The 15084-nt window shown below is 41.6% G+C and overlaps 1 protein-coding gene across 2 annotated transcripts in view; it reads left to right on the top strand.

Moving 5' to 3' along the window:
- Nucleotides 1-15084, top strand: part of IFT80 (intraflagellar transport 80) — a 160018-nt gene that overhangs the window by 102700 nt on the left and 42234 nt on the right. For both annotated transcript variants that reach the window (XM_068280931.1, XM_068280930.1), the window contains exons 9-12: nt 1024-1203; nt 6130-6248; nt 8231-8305; nt 14054-14217. In XM_068280931.1, coding sequence (XP_068137032.1) covers nt 1024-1203; nt 6130-6248; nt 8231-8305; nt 14054-14217 — 538 coding nt within the window. The remainder of the gene's footprint in view (nt 1-1023; nt 1204-6129; nt 6249-8230; nt 8306-14053; nt 14218-15084) is intronic.

The following is a 15084-nucleotide window of genomic DNA, read 5'->3' as shown; positions in this document are numbered from 1 at the left end:
ATACTTCTCCCAGTATTGAGTGACAAAGAGTCCTTCCTCACCTCCTTATACCAAGAATCAGACCCTTAAAAGAGGCCTCAGTCAGTATGAAGCTATGATGGGCTGTGAGTCAGCAGGAAGGAGTGGCTTAAATAACAATAACTTTCCCCTGCATGCCCATGTGACTAAAAGGAGAGTTACACGCTGGCTCAGCATGAGCAGGCAGGTTCCGTATTAGTCCACCAGAATGATCTAAACTGCTGGAGCTGTAGTTTCCTTTCTTAATTTGCAGTAACAGCAATTTTTCTTTTATAAAAGTTGTTATCCATAATTTACTTAAACTCATGTTCTATTAAAGCAGGAGGGTCAGCCATATTATACCAGGAAAAAATACACATACATAAGTAGATAAATACTTGTTCTACTTCCATAACACATGTATTGTACTGTCCATGTTTTCATTTCACTGAATTTTATATAGTAAATAAAGAAAAGTCTTTTCCTGGCATTTGCCATTTTGGTTCCCTCTGACTGAAGCCAATCCTGATGTCATTTCCTCCCTTACTTTTTTTTCTTTTCCAAACTGTCATAGCTAGTTTGCTTTGTAAAGACATGAGAGAACATACATAGATTATATATCAGCTTCATACTGAACTGCACTCAGCCAATCAGTGAGGTGCAGGAATGTGGGAGGGGTAATGACAAGCTCCCTTCTCCTTGGCGATGGTGAGAATAGAGCCAGGCTGGCTGAGATAAGATTTATTACAGCAGAAACATTTCAGAACAGATTGGAGTGCTTGCAATGCAGGGTAAGGTTGCAGGCTGCATAATGAACACAGAACAGTGGGTAAATGGAATTAGATTTTGTGGTTGACAATCCCTCTTTAAATACATGAAAAAAACTGTGCCTGTACTGGGGTTTTAAACATGAATTGCTTGGACACAGTGCTTAGCCTTGGTGTGAGGATCACATCAGTAAAATGTGGCACATAGCTGATAATTAGGTGGCTTATAAACATGGTATGCTTGTTTTCTTCTCTGCAGTGGTCCTATGCCTTGGAAAAGCCAAATACGGGTAGTATCTTCAGCATTGCTTGGTCTGTGGATGGAACCCAAATTGCTGGAGCTTGTGGAAATGGCCATGTTTTCTTTGCTCATGTCATTGAACAGCGCTGGGAATGGAAGAATTTTGATGTAACCCTGACTAAGAGACGCGCTATGCAGGTTGAGTCATACTTTACTATCTGTCTAACTTGCTTGCTGTATCAGACATATATCCTTTTTTTCACCTTTAAATGGTAATCATTTTATTTCTTTATTATGCTTTTCACCATGCTGACATGTCATGAGATAAACGTGTATGTACAGTGCCAAGTATACACTTTTTTTCTGCCTGAAAGAGTTAAACATTCAGGTATGCAAGTAACAGGTTTTTTTTTTGTAGTGCACTATGGCAAAACCCCTCACTGATAAGGAAATAGAGCCATAAAACTCTTTCCTGGCACAGAACAGCTTCTGAGTGCAGGGAATCGATAAAGAAAAGGTCAATAATTCATACATTGTAGCTTAGAACTGTGTCTGTGTGAAATACTGTGTCATTCAGAAACTAAAACTTTGGGATTCTTAAAGAGGAGCTGTAAGCCATACTATCTCAGAAAAAAACCCACATATATAAGTAGATGAATAATTGATCTACTTACATAACATATGTATTGCACTGTCCACATTTTGATTTGTTTCTACAGTAAAAAAACTGAAAATATTTCTAAGCATTTCCCATTTAACTGTGACTATTTTGAAGCCAATCCAGATGTCATTTCCTCCCTAATGCTGGGAATACACGGTTCGTTTTTGCCTTCGTTTAAACCTTCGATTCGTTCGGTAAACGAATCGAGTGTTGAAAACGTATGTGAAAATAGTCATAATCTCATTATAGTTTCGATTAATAGACCCCAAAAACGAACGACTAGTGATCGAACATGTTTGATATTATCTCTCTTTATCCATCTAATCGAGCCATTGGTAGGCTTGATGGCTGTTCAGATCGATTATATATTCGTTTATGCTAGTCCGTCCCTGTAAAAAGGGATTTTCGTTTCGTTTCTTTGCAGCCTTCGATCATTGGAAAAACGAAACCATCAGAATCGGAAAAAAAAACTAAACCGTGGGTGGTGATATTAACCGTATGACTGATTATTTCGGGATCGAAAAGGACAAAAGGCACAATCGAAACGAAGGTTTAAACGAAGGCAAAAACGAACCGTGTATTCCCAGCATTACTCTCTTCTGCCTGATTGTGTATGCATTGCCCGCCCTCCACTATAGATAATGCATTGTCTCAGCATGAGAAATATTGGCCAATCAGAGAGGAACAGAAGTGTGGGAGGGGAAAACAGGAGGGAAAGAGGCTTCAGCCAATCAGGCTGCATTATTTAAGTCTGAGGGGATAGTAGAGAAGCATAAAAGGACAACCCAGCATGCCCTGCAACTTCCTTTTTGTGTACCAAATTTTGCATTTAACAAATAAGTGTCAGGTAAACTAAGGAGTGATCATTTATCAACAAGAAAAGTAATAGTGATTTTAACTTTTGGATTGCCTGGTCAGCATCCTTATTACTTGTTTACCAGATAAAAATAAAGAATTGATTTTATGCCCCCCAGTTACACTTAAAAAAAAGTAGGTGTAGTAGGTATATAGATACAATTTTATTAGTTTATTTTCAGCTTAGGGCTTGTTTCCATTAGTGCAGCGCAGGAGCTGTGCGTCGGCGCGGCTCTGCGTTGCACGTTACTCCCCAGGGGGTGGTGCTTGCGATCTCATTCATTATAATGAATTTGTCGCAGTCACCCCAAAATGCTAAAGTCACTAGAAATTTTGAATTCTTTCTTCTACCCCCCCCCCCCCCCCCCCACCCCCCACGGGGCTGTCATCCGTACCTTTTGTTACTTGTGAATCACTGACTGGTCAACTGACTAACTTATTGGAGAATACAGCCCAATGTTTGCATCATTGATGGCAACTCGTATATATTTTATATCTGACACCTTTCAATAGATGGAAAATTCAAATGTCTGTCAGTAAAAGCGAGTTATTTGCAACAGCATCTTAGCTGCTGGCTGAATGCTTCTTACATGAGATTTAAATGGACATTGAGGAGAGGGATATGGACTTATTCATTTCATTTTAAACAATGCAAATTGTCCTGGTTGTCCAGCTGATCCTCTGCCTCTAATACTTGCCATAAGCCCTGAACAAGCATGCAGCAGATCAGGTGCTCTGACTCAAGTCTGACTGAAATAGGTGCATGCTTGTTTCAGGTGCGTGATTCAGAAACTATTGCAACCAAAAGATATCAACAGGACTGTCAGGCAACTGGTGTTGTTTTAAAGGAAATACATTTCTTACCCTCACATTAGGTTCACTTTAAGGACTAACTTTTTTTCTTGTGGAAGCAGATGTTAGCTATAACACAGAATCCAGCGGTACTCCTAGCGGTACTCTCACAGCAGAGTTTACAATCATTTGTGTCTCTATTAAAACTGTAAGGCTAGAAACCCACTAGGAGAGCTTTGTAAGCGTGAGTGATTTGAAAAAGCTCTTGGTAATGCAATGCTATGGGGGATTTTTATGAAATCACATCACTCAAGTGGGATCACACCCATAGCATTACATTAGCTAGAGCTTTTCAAATCACAAAGCGCTCAGAAAAGCTCTCCTAGTGGGTTTCTAGCCTAAAAGAAAAGAACATGATAGAACTCATTTGTTATGCAAAACAGCCCAGCCATGTTGGCTGACAGTTGGCAGGGAGAGACCCGACAAGCCAACATGATTATCAGAATAAGAGGGCTGGCTTGAGAGACAGGTAGAAGATCAGACCCCCCACGTGCCAAGCACTGGTGTCCAATGCTGATGAACCTTTGTCTTTTCCCTAGCCAGTGGAGTTTCCCTGTAATATAGAAAGGTATGTGCTACCTTCTGACTTTGGTGAGTATGATCAGGCAGTTACTGTATCAGTCCGTCTGAACTAATCCGTCTGAACCGTCTGATCTAATCTGCTGAAGCAGTAGTTTCCTTTTATAATTTGCAATAACAGCTTAAAGAGAATCTGTATTGTTAAAATCGCACAAAAGTAAACATACCAGTGCGTTAGGGGACATCTCCTATTACCCTCTGTCACAATTTCGCCGCTCTCCGCCGCATTAAAAGTGGTTAAAAACAGTTTTTAAAAGTTTGTTTATAAACAAACAAAATGGCCACCAAAACAGGAAGTAGGTTGATGGACAGTATGTTCACACATAGAAAATACATTCATACACAAGCAGGCTGTATACAGCCTTCCTTTTGAATCTCAAGAGATCATTTGTGTGTTTCTTTCCCCCTGCAGCTATCTTCCACTGAAGTGTCAGGCTGTTTCTTCCTGCAGAGTGCAGACAGCTCTGCCTGTATGTAATTCCTCAGTATGTGAAAGCCCAGCCAGCTCAGAGGAGGATTTATCCAGCTTGTAAAAGATAAGAGAGAAGAGAGAAGCTGCCCTAATCTAAATAATACACAGGCAGTGTGCAGAGAGGGGCCTGGAGGGGGGAGATGCATCACAGAACCACAACACTGAAGAACTTGGCAGCCTTCCAGACACAGGCTGACAAGTCTGACAAGAGAGAGATACGTTGATTTATTACAGAGATGGTGATAGTAGAACGTGCTGCAGTAAGCCAGAACACATTAAAATAGCTTTTGGAACTTGTAGGATGATAAAAAACAGGATGCAATTTTTGTTACGGAGTCTCTTTAAGATAGTAGACACAGACAAACTCACACACACTCACAGGAAGGAGGTGAATGAAGAAGACTGACGTCTGAATTTTCCATCCATCACCAATTTAAAAGGGTCAGATTTAAAATATATAAGTTGTCACCAATGACCTATTTTACAAGGCGATAACATAATTGCTGTAATCTCTGATCTGTCCTAGGCTGGATCTTCTATAGGTTCCGAAGGGCATAACCTTGTCTCAGATCAGTACATATTTATGGCTTGTCTTACAGGGAAGAAAGTTATGTGATCATTAATGCCTGACTAAACACATGGCTTTTCGGTTTTAATTTTAATGCCTCCAGGATTGGAGCTGTTTTGATTGGGTGTAGCAAGAAGTGCCAGAGGGTAAGGGCAACATGACAGAAGGGTCTGGCTTCAAAGGTTTAGAGCAGGACTCTGAGGGTGGTTAAGTTATTAGATCCTGTGAATCTGAGGTGTGACACAGTTGCAACAGGTCCTATAGGTATCCAGGGCCTAGATCGTGTAGAGATTTAAATGTTCGTATGCCAATACTTATGTATCTGTGGTCCCACTGTTATGTACTGTGTACAGCATTAGGAAAGATGTAGGTGCTATATACATAAAAAAAAAAAAATAAGTATAAAGAGTTTTTTAGGTTTGGGTGAAATGTCAGAATGGCCCTAGCCACTTACGGTTAGTAAGATCTTCTTCTAGAAAATCTCCCATATGAATTCCTGATTACCATGTAACAGTAGATATGTTTTAATAACCCCTGTCTAGGTTTCCAGAAGCTCTAAGGCTAGGTTCACAATGGTGCGTCGCAGTATGGCATAACAACCGTATTGTAACGCAGCTTGCCGCAATGCACCTTCTATGCGATCTTCACAGTGCGGGCAACGTGTGGCTTCATGCAGTGCATTACCGCAAAACAGTGACAGTGAAACATACAAACTCATTGACTGTCTGTTTCACTTTATGCGGTACAACACGAGAATAACATCTGGCACTGCTTTCCCATTCTGCTGCGCTCCTTCTGTCACAGGGAGCGCAATGCAACAGCCACTGTGGACCTAGCCTAGTAGACCTAGTTCTGCAATGTTAGTTTTTCTCCAGCTCAGGGGAATCCACTTTTTTTGAAAACTTAGTATTCCTGTTAAATTCAACCTTAAAGGTCATGCACGTGCCATTGAGGGATGGTGAAGCAACAGATGACAAATTAGTATATGATTCTGGTGCAATCTAGCCCTTATAATTGCTTATTTACAGCTTTGTTCAGCCGGTCATTGCTTGATCACTGCAAAAATGTATAATATCTGCAATAATTCAGTGAATTCATCAGTCAGACATTGATCCCACAGAATTTCTCTGTTTCTAGGTCCGCAATGTAATGAATGATGCAGTAGATTTGCTGGAGTTCCGTGACAGAGTAATCAAGGCCTCTCTGAAATATGGACATCTAGTGGTTTCCACCTCTCTCCAGTGTTATGTTTTTAGGTAAGTAGGGTGTCTGTCAGTGAATGGCTTCCTCTGATTCATTGCTTTTCAATCATGCGCGGGACAAAGGTCTTTTAAGCCGATACCATACCAAACTTGCATCCTTTGTTGAAATACTGTCATAGGAAGCAGGTGGTACTGTTGCCGCTAATCCAGTGAGCAGAAGAATCAAAACATCTGGACTAACGCCAAGGAAAACCTTTCAAGTAATTGTTTTTGTAGCCCTCTGTTTTAAGTCTGGTCATCTAGCTTGCAAAGTGAAAGGCTGGCCCCTAGCTCCATTGTTGTGAGTTCATGATCTAGGCCCCTATAAGATAGAAGGGAATTCCACATTTGTGAACAGCTGCAGGGAAGTTAGGAAAAAAAAAACGTATTGCGTGTAACAATGTAGTGTGTAGTGCATTTTAAGATGCTTTACAAATTCTTTTGTGTTTATATAAGAAACATTTATACAAACTGATTTCTTTTAACATTTATTAACACAAAAATCTTGATTCATGAGAATTAAGCTATAAGGAACAATTTAAAGGACAACTATTGCAAAAATAAATAAATATCTTATTGCTGGATATTTTCACCTTCTACATGCTCCTAGCTTCTGACCCTATGACCTGGAATCAGTCCCTTCTCTGTTTTCCATGGAAGTGGAAAAAGTAAAAAGGGCTAGACAGTGTGCAACAGGTGAGAGAGTCCTCTCATCTACCGCTGTTTTTTTTTTCCTTCTTATAAATAAATGATTTTGTTCACATTACAAAGCAGCACTGACTGCTGTGAACATACAAAGAGAACTGGGAGAAATATGAAGGATTTTTACTGCATTTGTTTTGAGTATGCTGTGTGCCTGGTGCTGATCATTTGCCTGTAATACTTTCTTTTGACCCCCCCCCCCCCCCCCCCCAAATGCAGATCAGGTGTTTTGACTTTACCAGCTGCAGGCCTGTTGTGTACTCATTCTGCAGAAGTCAACATCAGCATGACAGTCTGAAAAGTGGAGGGTACATGTACAATTTGTGCCATTATTTGTATTACAACCTGTAAATTTCAGCATTCACTAAGTGACACTGTTTTTGGCAGCCATTTTGTTGCATCTCCCACCTTTTATATTTCCTAAACTTAACCTCCCCTTTTAAAGCACATTTGTAGTTAGAAGGATATGGAGGCTGACATATTTATTTTGTTTTAAACAATGCAAGTTGCCTGGCTGTCCTGCTGATCCTCTGCCTGTAATACTTTTAGCTGTAGACCCTGAACAAGCAGGCAGCCCAGATGTTTCTGAATGAACTCTGACTGGATTTGCTGTATACTTGTTTCAGGTGTATGATTCAGACTCTACAGATGCCAGAAATCAAGCATCAAATCTACAGCAGCCGGATACCAGGCAACTGGTATTGTTTATAAGGAAATAAATATGGCAGTCTCCATATCCCTCTCATCTCAGGTGTCCTTTAAGGTCAAGTCCTTCCTGACCACTATAAAGAGGAACTTTAACCCAGGATTGAACTTCATCCCAATCAGTAGCTGATACCTCCTTTCCCACCAGAAATCTTTACCCTTTCTTGTATAGAGCATCAGGGGGTCTGTATGGCTGATATTGTGGTGAAACCCCTCCCACAGTGTGATGTCAGGACTATGGTCATGACAGTTTCATGTCTGTGAACCTAGTTGCATTGTGGGAAGTAACGACTGTTTCCAGCTGCCAAGCAACCAGTATCTCCCTCTGTGCATATATACTGTGTGTATATATAATATGTAAATATATATCTATCCTTTTAGCCTATCACACTGTTAGTGGGTGTGTTTATAGATAATGGCAGTTGGTACTGTCTAGTTTTTTCTTGCCTGCCATTAGTAAAGATGATGACGTGCAGGCCGACAGTGTATCAAATACCACAGACGTTGGATTACCACTGTGGCTACTTAAATCTAAACACTTAATACAAACTGTTAAACTTAATACAAACTGTGTTGTGTTTCTTCTGCAGCACAAAGAACTGGAATACTCCACTGATATTTGATCTCAAAGAAGGAACTGTGAGCTTGATCTTGCAGTGTGAAAGGTTTGAAATTTTGCTTTAGAAATTCTGATTTCTGCTGTACAACTTGAAATAGGATTTTTAACCTTACATGTTTTTCCTTATCAATCTATAAAAATGTAAAGTTTACATGAAAACCTACCAGATTTCCTTATATGGTAACATAATGAACTGAATCTATTTACAGTAAATGCTATACAACAGCTTGTATTTTACTTGTCTTAAAAAAGCTTGCTATAGATATTCATTGTGGGTTTAAACTGTGAAGTTATCGGGACAGGCGCAAAGCAAACTGGACCAGTTGCCCAGAGTAACCAGTCAGAATACTGGTTTATTTATCATCTGCATCTTGATTGGTTGCTCTGGGCCAATGCTTTATGGTGGGCATACACGGTGCGATCCGGTGGCTCGATTAGCCGCCGGATTGACACCCGCACGTCCGCTCGTGTGCCCGAATCGATTACTGCTCGTCCCCGCCGACGCCTCTTATCTTCCGCTCGATTCCCTGCCATTGTCCGCGGGCGGGAATCGAGCGAGGAATCGATCCATTCATGATCGGACCTGTCGGATATTATCAATCGAGCCCATCAGCGGCTCGATTGATAAGAAAGAAACGCACCGTGTATGCCCACCATTATTCTTGCTCTAGTTTTCCTTGCACCTGTCTTGATTAATCAGTCAGTCCATGTTCTGGTACTCATAAAGGACATGATCCACAAAACTTTTTCCTCTGTTTTCACCTCATATATGTTACTTTTTTAAAGTGTAGGGCATAAAATCAATAATCAATTCTTTATTTTTATCTGGTAAACAAGTAATAAGGATGCTAATCAGGCAATCCAAAAGTTAAAATACAAAATTTGGTACACAAAAAGGAAGTAGCAGGGCATGCTGGGTTGTCCTTTTCTGCTTCTCTACTTCCCCTCAGACTAAACTATTGCAGCCTGTTTGGCTGAAGCCTCTTTCTCTCCTGTTTTCCTCTCCCACACCTCTGTTCCTTTCTGATTGGCCAATATTTCTCATGCTGAGACAATGCACTTTCTATAGTGGAGGGCAGGCAAATCAGGCAGAGAAGAGTAAGGGAGGAAATTACATCAGGATTGGCTTCAAAATGGCCACACTTAAAATGGGAAATTTTCTCTAAAATCAAAACTTGGATAGTGCAATATATATGTTATGTAAGTAGAACAAGTATTTATCTATATATATATATATATATATATATATATATATATATATATATATATATATATATATATATATATATATATATGTGTGTATGTATATGGGGGGGGGGAGGGTTCTGAGATAGTATGGCTGACAGCTCCTCTTTAAGCTCCCAAATAGAAAAAATATAATATAATCAAGGTAAGAAAAGTAATATTGAAATGAAGTTAATCAGGAACAACTTACTTTGAGTAATTATTTTGCTTGTAAATGTGCTGAAATGTTATTTTTATCAATTAGGTGATAAATAAGTAATTCATGAGAAGTTTTGTGAATAGAGCCCAATGTGTTTCAGATGGAGAAGGTTTCTCCATCATTCAATCATAAGTTAGTGAAGCAAGGAAAGATGACTGTAGAATGTAATGTATTTGGGAGAAGCAATTGACATGCCGCTATTAGTGTTTATGGAATGGAGAAGTACTCCAGTAGGGGCGACAGCAGTCAGGCAGCTCATGTAAATGAAGGGAGAGTAATGGCCCATACTCACGGGCTACAATTGTCGCCGCAACACGCGGCGCGTGCGTGTTGCGGCGACAGGTCGCCCGTGAGTATGAGGCGCAACACGGGCGCGCACCCCGAACCGACGCTCGTCGCTGCTGTCGCCAGGCGATAGGCGCGGTCAATCGCCTGGCGACAGTTGCCGCCGCAACTGTCGCTAGTCCGCGTGGGTATGCGGACTAGCGACAGCAACAAGCAGGGAATACCTTGAACTTCCGGCGGGGGGAGGAACAACAGCGACAGCTTCCGCCGCATCAGTTGCCAGGTCCCTCCGCCGTGTGTATGCGGAGGGACCTGGCGACAAGCTGTCGCTGGCCTGTCGCGCTCACGCTCCCGTGTGCTAGCGACAGGCCACAAATGTAGCCCGCGTGAGTATGGGCCATAAGAAATTATCACCTCAGCACAACCTGAACCAGCAGTGACATAGGTGCAATGGCTACATCTATGTCTCTATGCCCTTATTGTCTTGTACCAAGCAAGCCTTTTGTACAAATTGGCAGTTGCCTTTAAAGTTGTGATTTAGTAGTAGAGATTTTACTGTTGCTTGAATATCAACTTTAAACTTAATCTAAAATCAAAAAAGTAACACATACCATTGAGTTGTATTCAATGTGTTACGTAAATCCACCAGTGTGCTATTATCAGGCTTGAATCTTAAAAATGTCTGATTAAAGTGGACCTGGACTCAGAATTTCCTCTCTGCTCTAAAAGATACACAACAGCATAATAACCTTTTAAGAAAAACATTTCTTTGTTACAGCTTACACAAATCCTGCAATAAATCTGCAGTGTGTCTACTTCCTGCTTTCATGAAAGCAGACATAGGGCTTGATTCACAAAGGGGTGCAAACTGTTAGCACGCCGGTGAAAAGCCCCTTATCACGCCTAAGTTCAGTTTAGGCGTGATAAGTTTAGACATGATAACTTTAGGCATGATAAATTTAGGCATGATAAGTTTTGGCGTGATAACTATAGCACTAACTGGGTTAGCACCGCAGTGCACAGCTGAACAAAAGTTTTGCGCTAGCAAAGTCTGGTGCGCGAAACGTCGCATAGAGTTTAATGGCGCTGCTTTGCGTGCAGGACTTTGCGATCTAAACTTATCACGCCTAAACTTATCATGACTAAACTTATCATGCCTAAACTGAGTTTAGCCATGATAATGGGCTTTTCACCAGCGTGGTGCAATGGTTATCACGCCTAAAGTCTTTTAGGTGTGATAACTGGGTTATCACCGCTTTGTGAATTGAGCCCATAGTGTTAACATCCTGTGTTTACAAATTAGCTGCTCTGCTGAAGCAGCCAGCTGACACAGCTGAGAGATAAAATTACAACTTGTGATTAGTAATTTATTAGATATCAGTTGAGCTTTGTTACTGCCCACCTCATGAATAATCTTCATCCCTACAAGGGATGTTACTGAATGTCTCAGCTGTTTAACAGTATGTAATATGGTAGTTATCATGGCACTTTGGTACCACCACTTCTCCTCAATAGGATCTAGGATAGGCCTGTGAGGGCGTACATCTAAAATAGGCACCATGAGAATTTGGGTGCCAGGAATAGCCGCAATTATAATATTAGTAACTTACAGATATTTCCCTATAGCCTAACCTTATTTTCACACAGAGCCCTCCCTCTAACAATTCCTAAACCTAACCAACCCCCTCTGCTCTGATGCCTAACTCCACCCCACTCCACCCTCAAAGCCTAACCTTAAAAAACCTTCCACTGCCTAATTCTGAAACACCCCCCATTCTGATGGCTGACACTAAAACCCTCCTCCAATGCCTAACATTAACCACTTAAGGACTGACTGAATTTTCAATGATCTGTGCTGGGTGGGCTCTTCAGCCCCTAGCACAGATCAGGTGGCAGGCAGGGCCATCAGACTTCCCCCCCTTTTTTTCCCAATAGGGGGATGTCCTGCTGGGGGGGGGTCTGATCGCCGCCACTGCCTTGTGCCTAGCGGGGGGGGGCTCCTCAAAGCCCCCTTCCGCAGCGCTATTCCGCCGCCCTCTCCTTCCCTCCCTCCCTTTCTCAATATAGGCGCTACAGCAGTGTTTCTCAACATTTCATTGGTATGTACCCCTTTTAAAACCCTGTACTCACCAAGTACCCCCTACTGTAGTAAACATTATCGCAAGTACCCCTCGACAAATCTATATTTAATCATAGTACATGATAATTGGTTTTAAACAATTTCAAACATTTTCTATTGCATTTAATTAACTAAAATGCTAATTTGGTGCTGTTTAAATAACATTTATCAACTTCTAAAACTCTAAATTTGTTGTTCTTAGGTAAGTATGTCAAGTCCGAGTACCCCCTGGGACCATCAGAAGTACCCCATGGGGTACGCGTACCACATGTTGAGAACCTAGGCGCTACAGGACAGCAATCCGTCCTGTACTGCCTCAGATAGGCTTCAGCCTATCAGATGCCGGCGATCCCCGGCCAATCAGAGGCCGGGGATCGCCGATCACCTTTACGGCACTGCTGTAACAGCAGCGCCGTACGATGTAAACACAGGGGCTTTCTTCCTCGCGTGTTTACATTTAGCCTGCGAGCCGCGATCGGGGGCTCGCAGGCTGTTCATGGAGCCCCCCGCCGTGAACTGACAGGAAACGCCCGCTCGTTCGTTTCCATAGAAACCCACATGCAACCAGCCGCCTGGTCGTTAAGTGGTTAAACCCCACCTCCTATGCCTAACACTAAACCCCCTCTATGATGCCTGAAATTAAGCCCCCAACCCTCCCTTCCTATACCTAACTCATAAACCCCTCTCCTATGACACTACCCCCACCACCACCACCTATGCCTAACATTAATCCCTTCCCCCAATTCCTAACACTACTAAAACCCCTCTCTGACGCCTACCACTAAAAACCCCCCTTTGATGCCTAACATTAACCTCCACCGATAATATAGGCACCGCCATTGGTGGCTATATTAATTGCCTATTCATTCCCTCAATTAGCGGCTAGTACAGTTAATTTGGGCACCAGAAGCACCTAATAAAATATGAAAATTACGGCTACAAATAGCGGATGCATCTGGTACCCAAATTAATTGCCTTGCTGTGAGGTCTGAATAACAGAAAACCAAACTTTAGTTCACATATAAGATGTATATTAAAATATCAGTTAACTAATAAAAGGTCCATGTTGTAAATCCAAAGTAGTGTATGCAGATGTACAATTTATGCAACTGAGTTTTAATTATTTTTCCTTTCGATGGGCTTAAAATAAAACAAGCATGAAGTTCCCCACATAAAGTCAAACAAGACTAAATAAGTAAGCTACATTTCCTAATAGGTTTTGCAAATCCCAACAGCAGGAGCCTTTGAGCAGTAAGCTCTGCTCCATTCTCATGCTATACAGTTGTTCCTACAGCAAGGAGAATGACTTGAATAAGAGATTAACATGTATTTATAATTAGATGCAATATGATGTCATTATGTTTGCAAATATCCTCTGAAACATTTTCTTCCGCTTAACTTAGGCATTGGAAAGACTGGCAATCTTTTGGGACTAATGCAGCTAAATATGCATAGCTAAGCGTCTAGTAGTGCTCTGTACACATGGCTAATTTGAATAAGAAGCCCTGTGTTATGGCATCCTCTTCCAATAAGCCATATGCTCTGTGTTTAGTAACAAATGAATGGCATTCCATTCTGCATTCCTCCTCCCTGCTGTAGAGTGCATTAGAGGCTTGGATTAAATGCCTTGTTAGAGGCTGCAAAGTATGGTGCTAAAAAAGCACAGCTACAGGCCTAAACTAACCCAGCTGTCTGTCTACAAGTAACACAATGAAAGTGATCTGAGTTCATCAGAAATGCATAATGCAAACTCAAGGAGAGACTCTGCTTGGCTTGTGACAACTCCGGAAAGAAGCAAAGATTTGTTGCTGGTGATACATCACTGAGCCCCTGGACAGTCTGCACAACATCATGGTTCTGTTTGCCGAAGGCTGCCTCCAATGTGTACAAGTTGTTGATTGTAATGTACCTGCTCTTTGGTCACTTCCTTCCTTGTTCTCTTACAGGCATTTCCTTCTAGTGGATGGTGGAAGCCTGTTTTTGTACTCGTATGAAGGTCGTCTCATTTCTTCTCCGAAGATTCCTGGAATAAGAACAGATATCCTCAATGCACAGACGGTGTCTTTGAGCAATGATACCATTGCCATAAAGGACAAAACAGATGAGAAGCGTAAGCTATATTTGTCTTTTATGACACAGTACTTAGGTTGGGTACATTTGTATGGAGAAGTGTTGCAATGTCAGAGCTTTATCTGCTTTAGTACTGCAGAAGAATCTGATAAAGTTTTCAGTAATGCAAAAGAATCTGATACGAATTCTTATTTTAAAGAGATTTCCCTCACCCAGAAAATAGTATTCTGATCCCTGTACTTCATATATGTGATATGTACATGGTTTGATGCCTGTGTCTTTCACAACTGTTTCATTGCACAGTATTCTGTGTATGCTTCACTTCAAGGGCAATCTTTTCCTCTTAGAGGATGGAAAGTACACTGTGATTGGCTGTTGTAGACATGAGATAAATCAGTTACAGACCCAATGTAGGGAAGATGTGCTAAACTGGATTTAAAGAGACATGTAGTAAAAATTAGTAAACCCAATTAATACTCATGCATACCTTAAAGAGAGCCCGAGGTGGGCTCATGAAATTAAAACAAAAAACTTGTCTACCTGATCCGGGGGGCTGAACAGATCAGGTAGCCTCCAAAACCGCCACTCTTGTGGGCCGCAATGGCCCACTTTCACTTTCGTGACCTCTGGGTCACAATACTGGAATGAGAGATTCATTCTTTCATTCACAGTGTGCAGGGAGGCGGGGGAGCGTCAGGAGACGCAGCAAGGGAGAGAGTTGCCCAATAGGTAGCTCTGGAAATCCTGCAGGAATGCCCCTGGAGGGCATTTTGAACAGGGAATCCCTCTCCCACATGTTTACCTCCGAGATAGCAATAATTACTGTCGCTAATCTCAAGGGGCTATAGCGTTGGGGGGCAGAGAGCGGCAGTGTGGGCACACAGAGGCATGTAATGAGGCAGAGAAT

This window comes from Hyperolius riggenbachi, chromosome 4 (genome assembly GCF_040937935.1).
Source record: "Hyperolius riggenbachi isolate aHypRig1 chromosome 4, aHypRig1.pri, whole genome shotgun sequence".
In the NCBI taxonomy this organism is placed as follows: domain Eukaryota; kingdom Metazoa; phylum Chordata; class Amphibia; order Anura; family Hyperoliidae; genus Hyperolius; species Hyperolius riggenbachi.
This window is presented reverse-complemented; position numbering and strand designations above follow the sequence as displayed.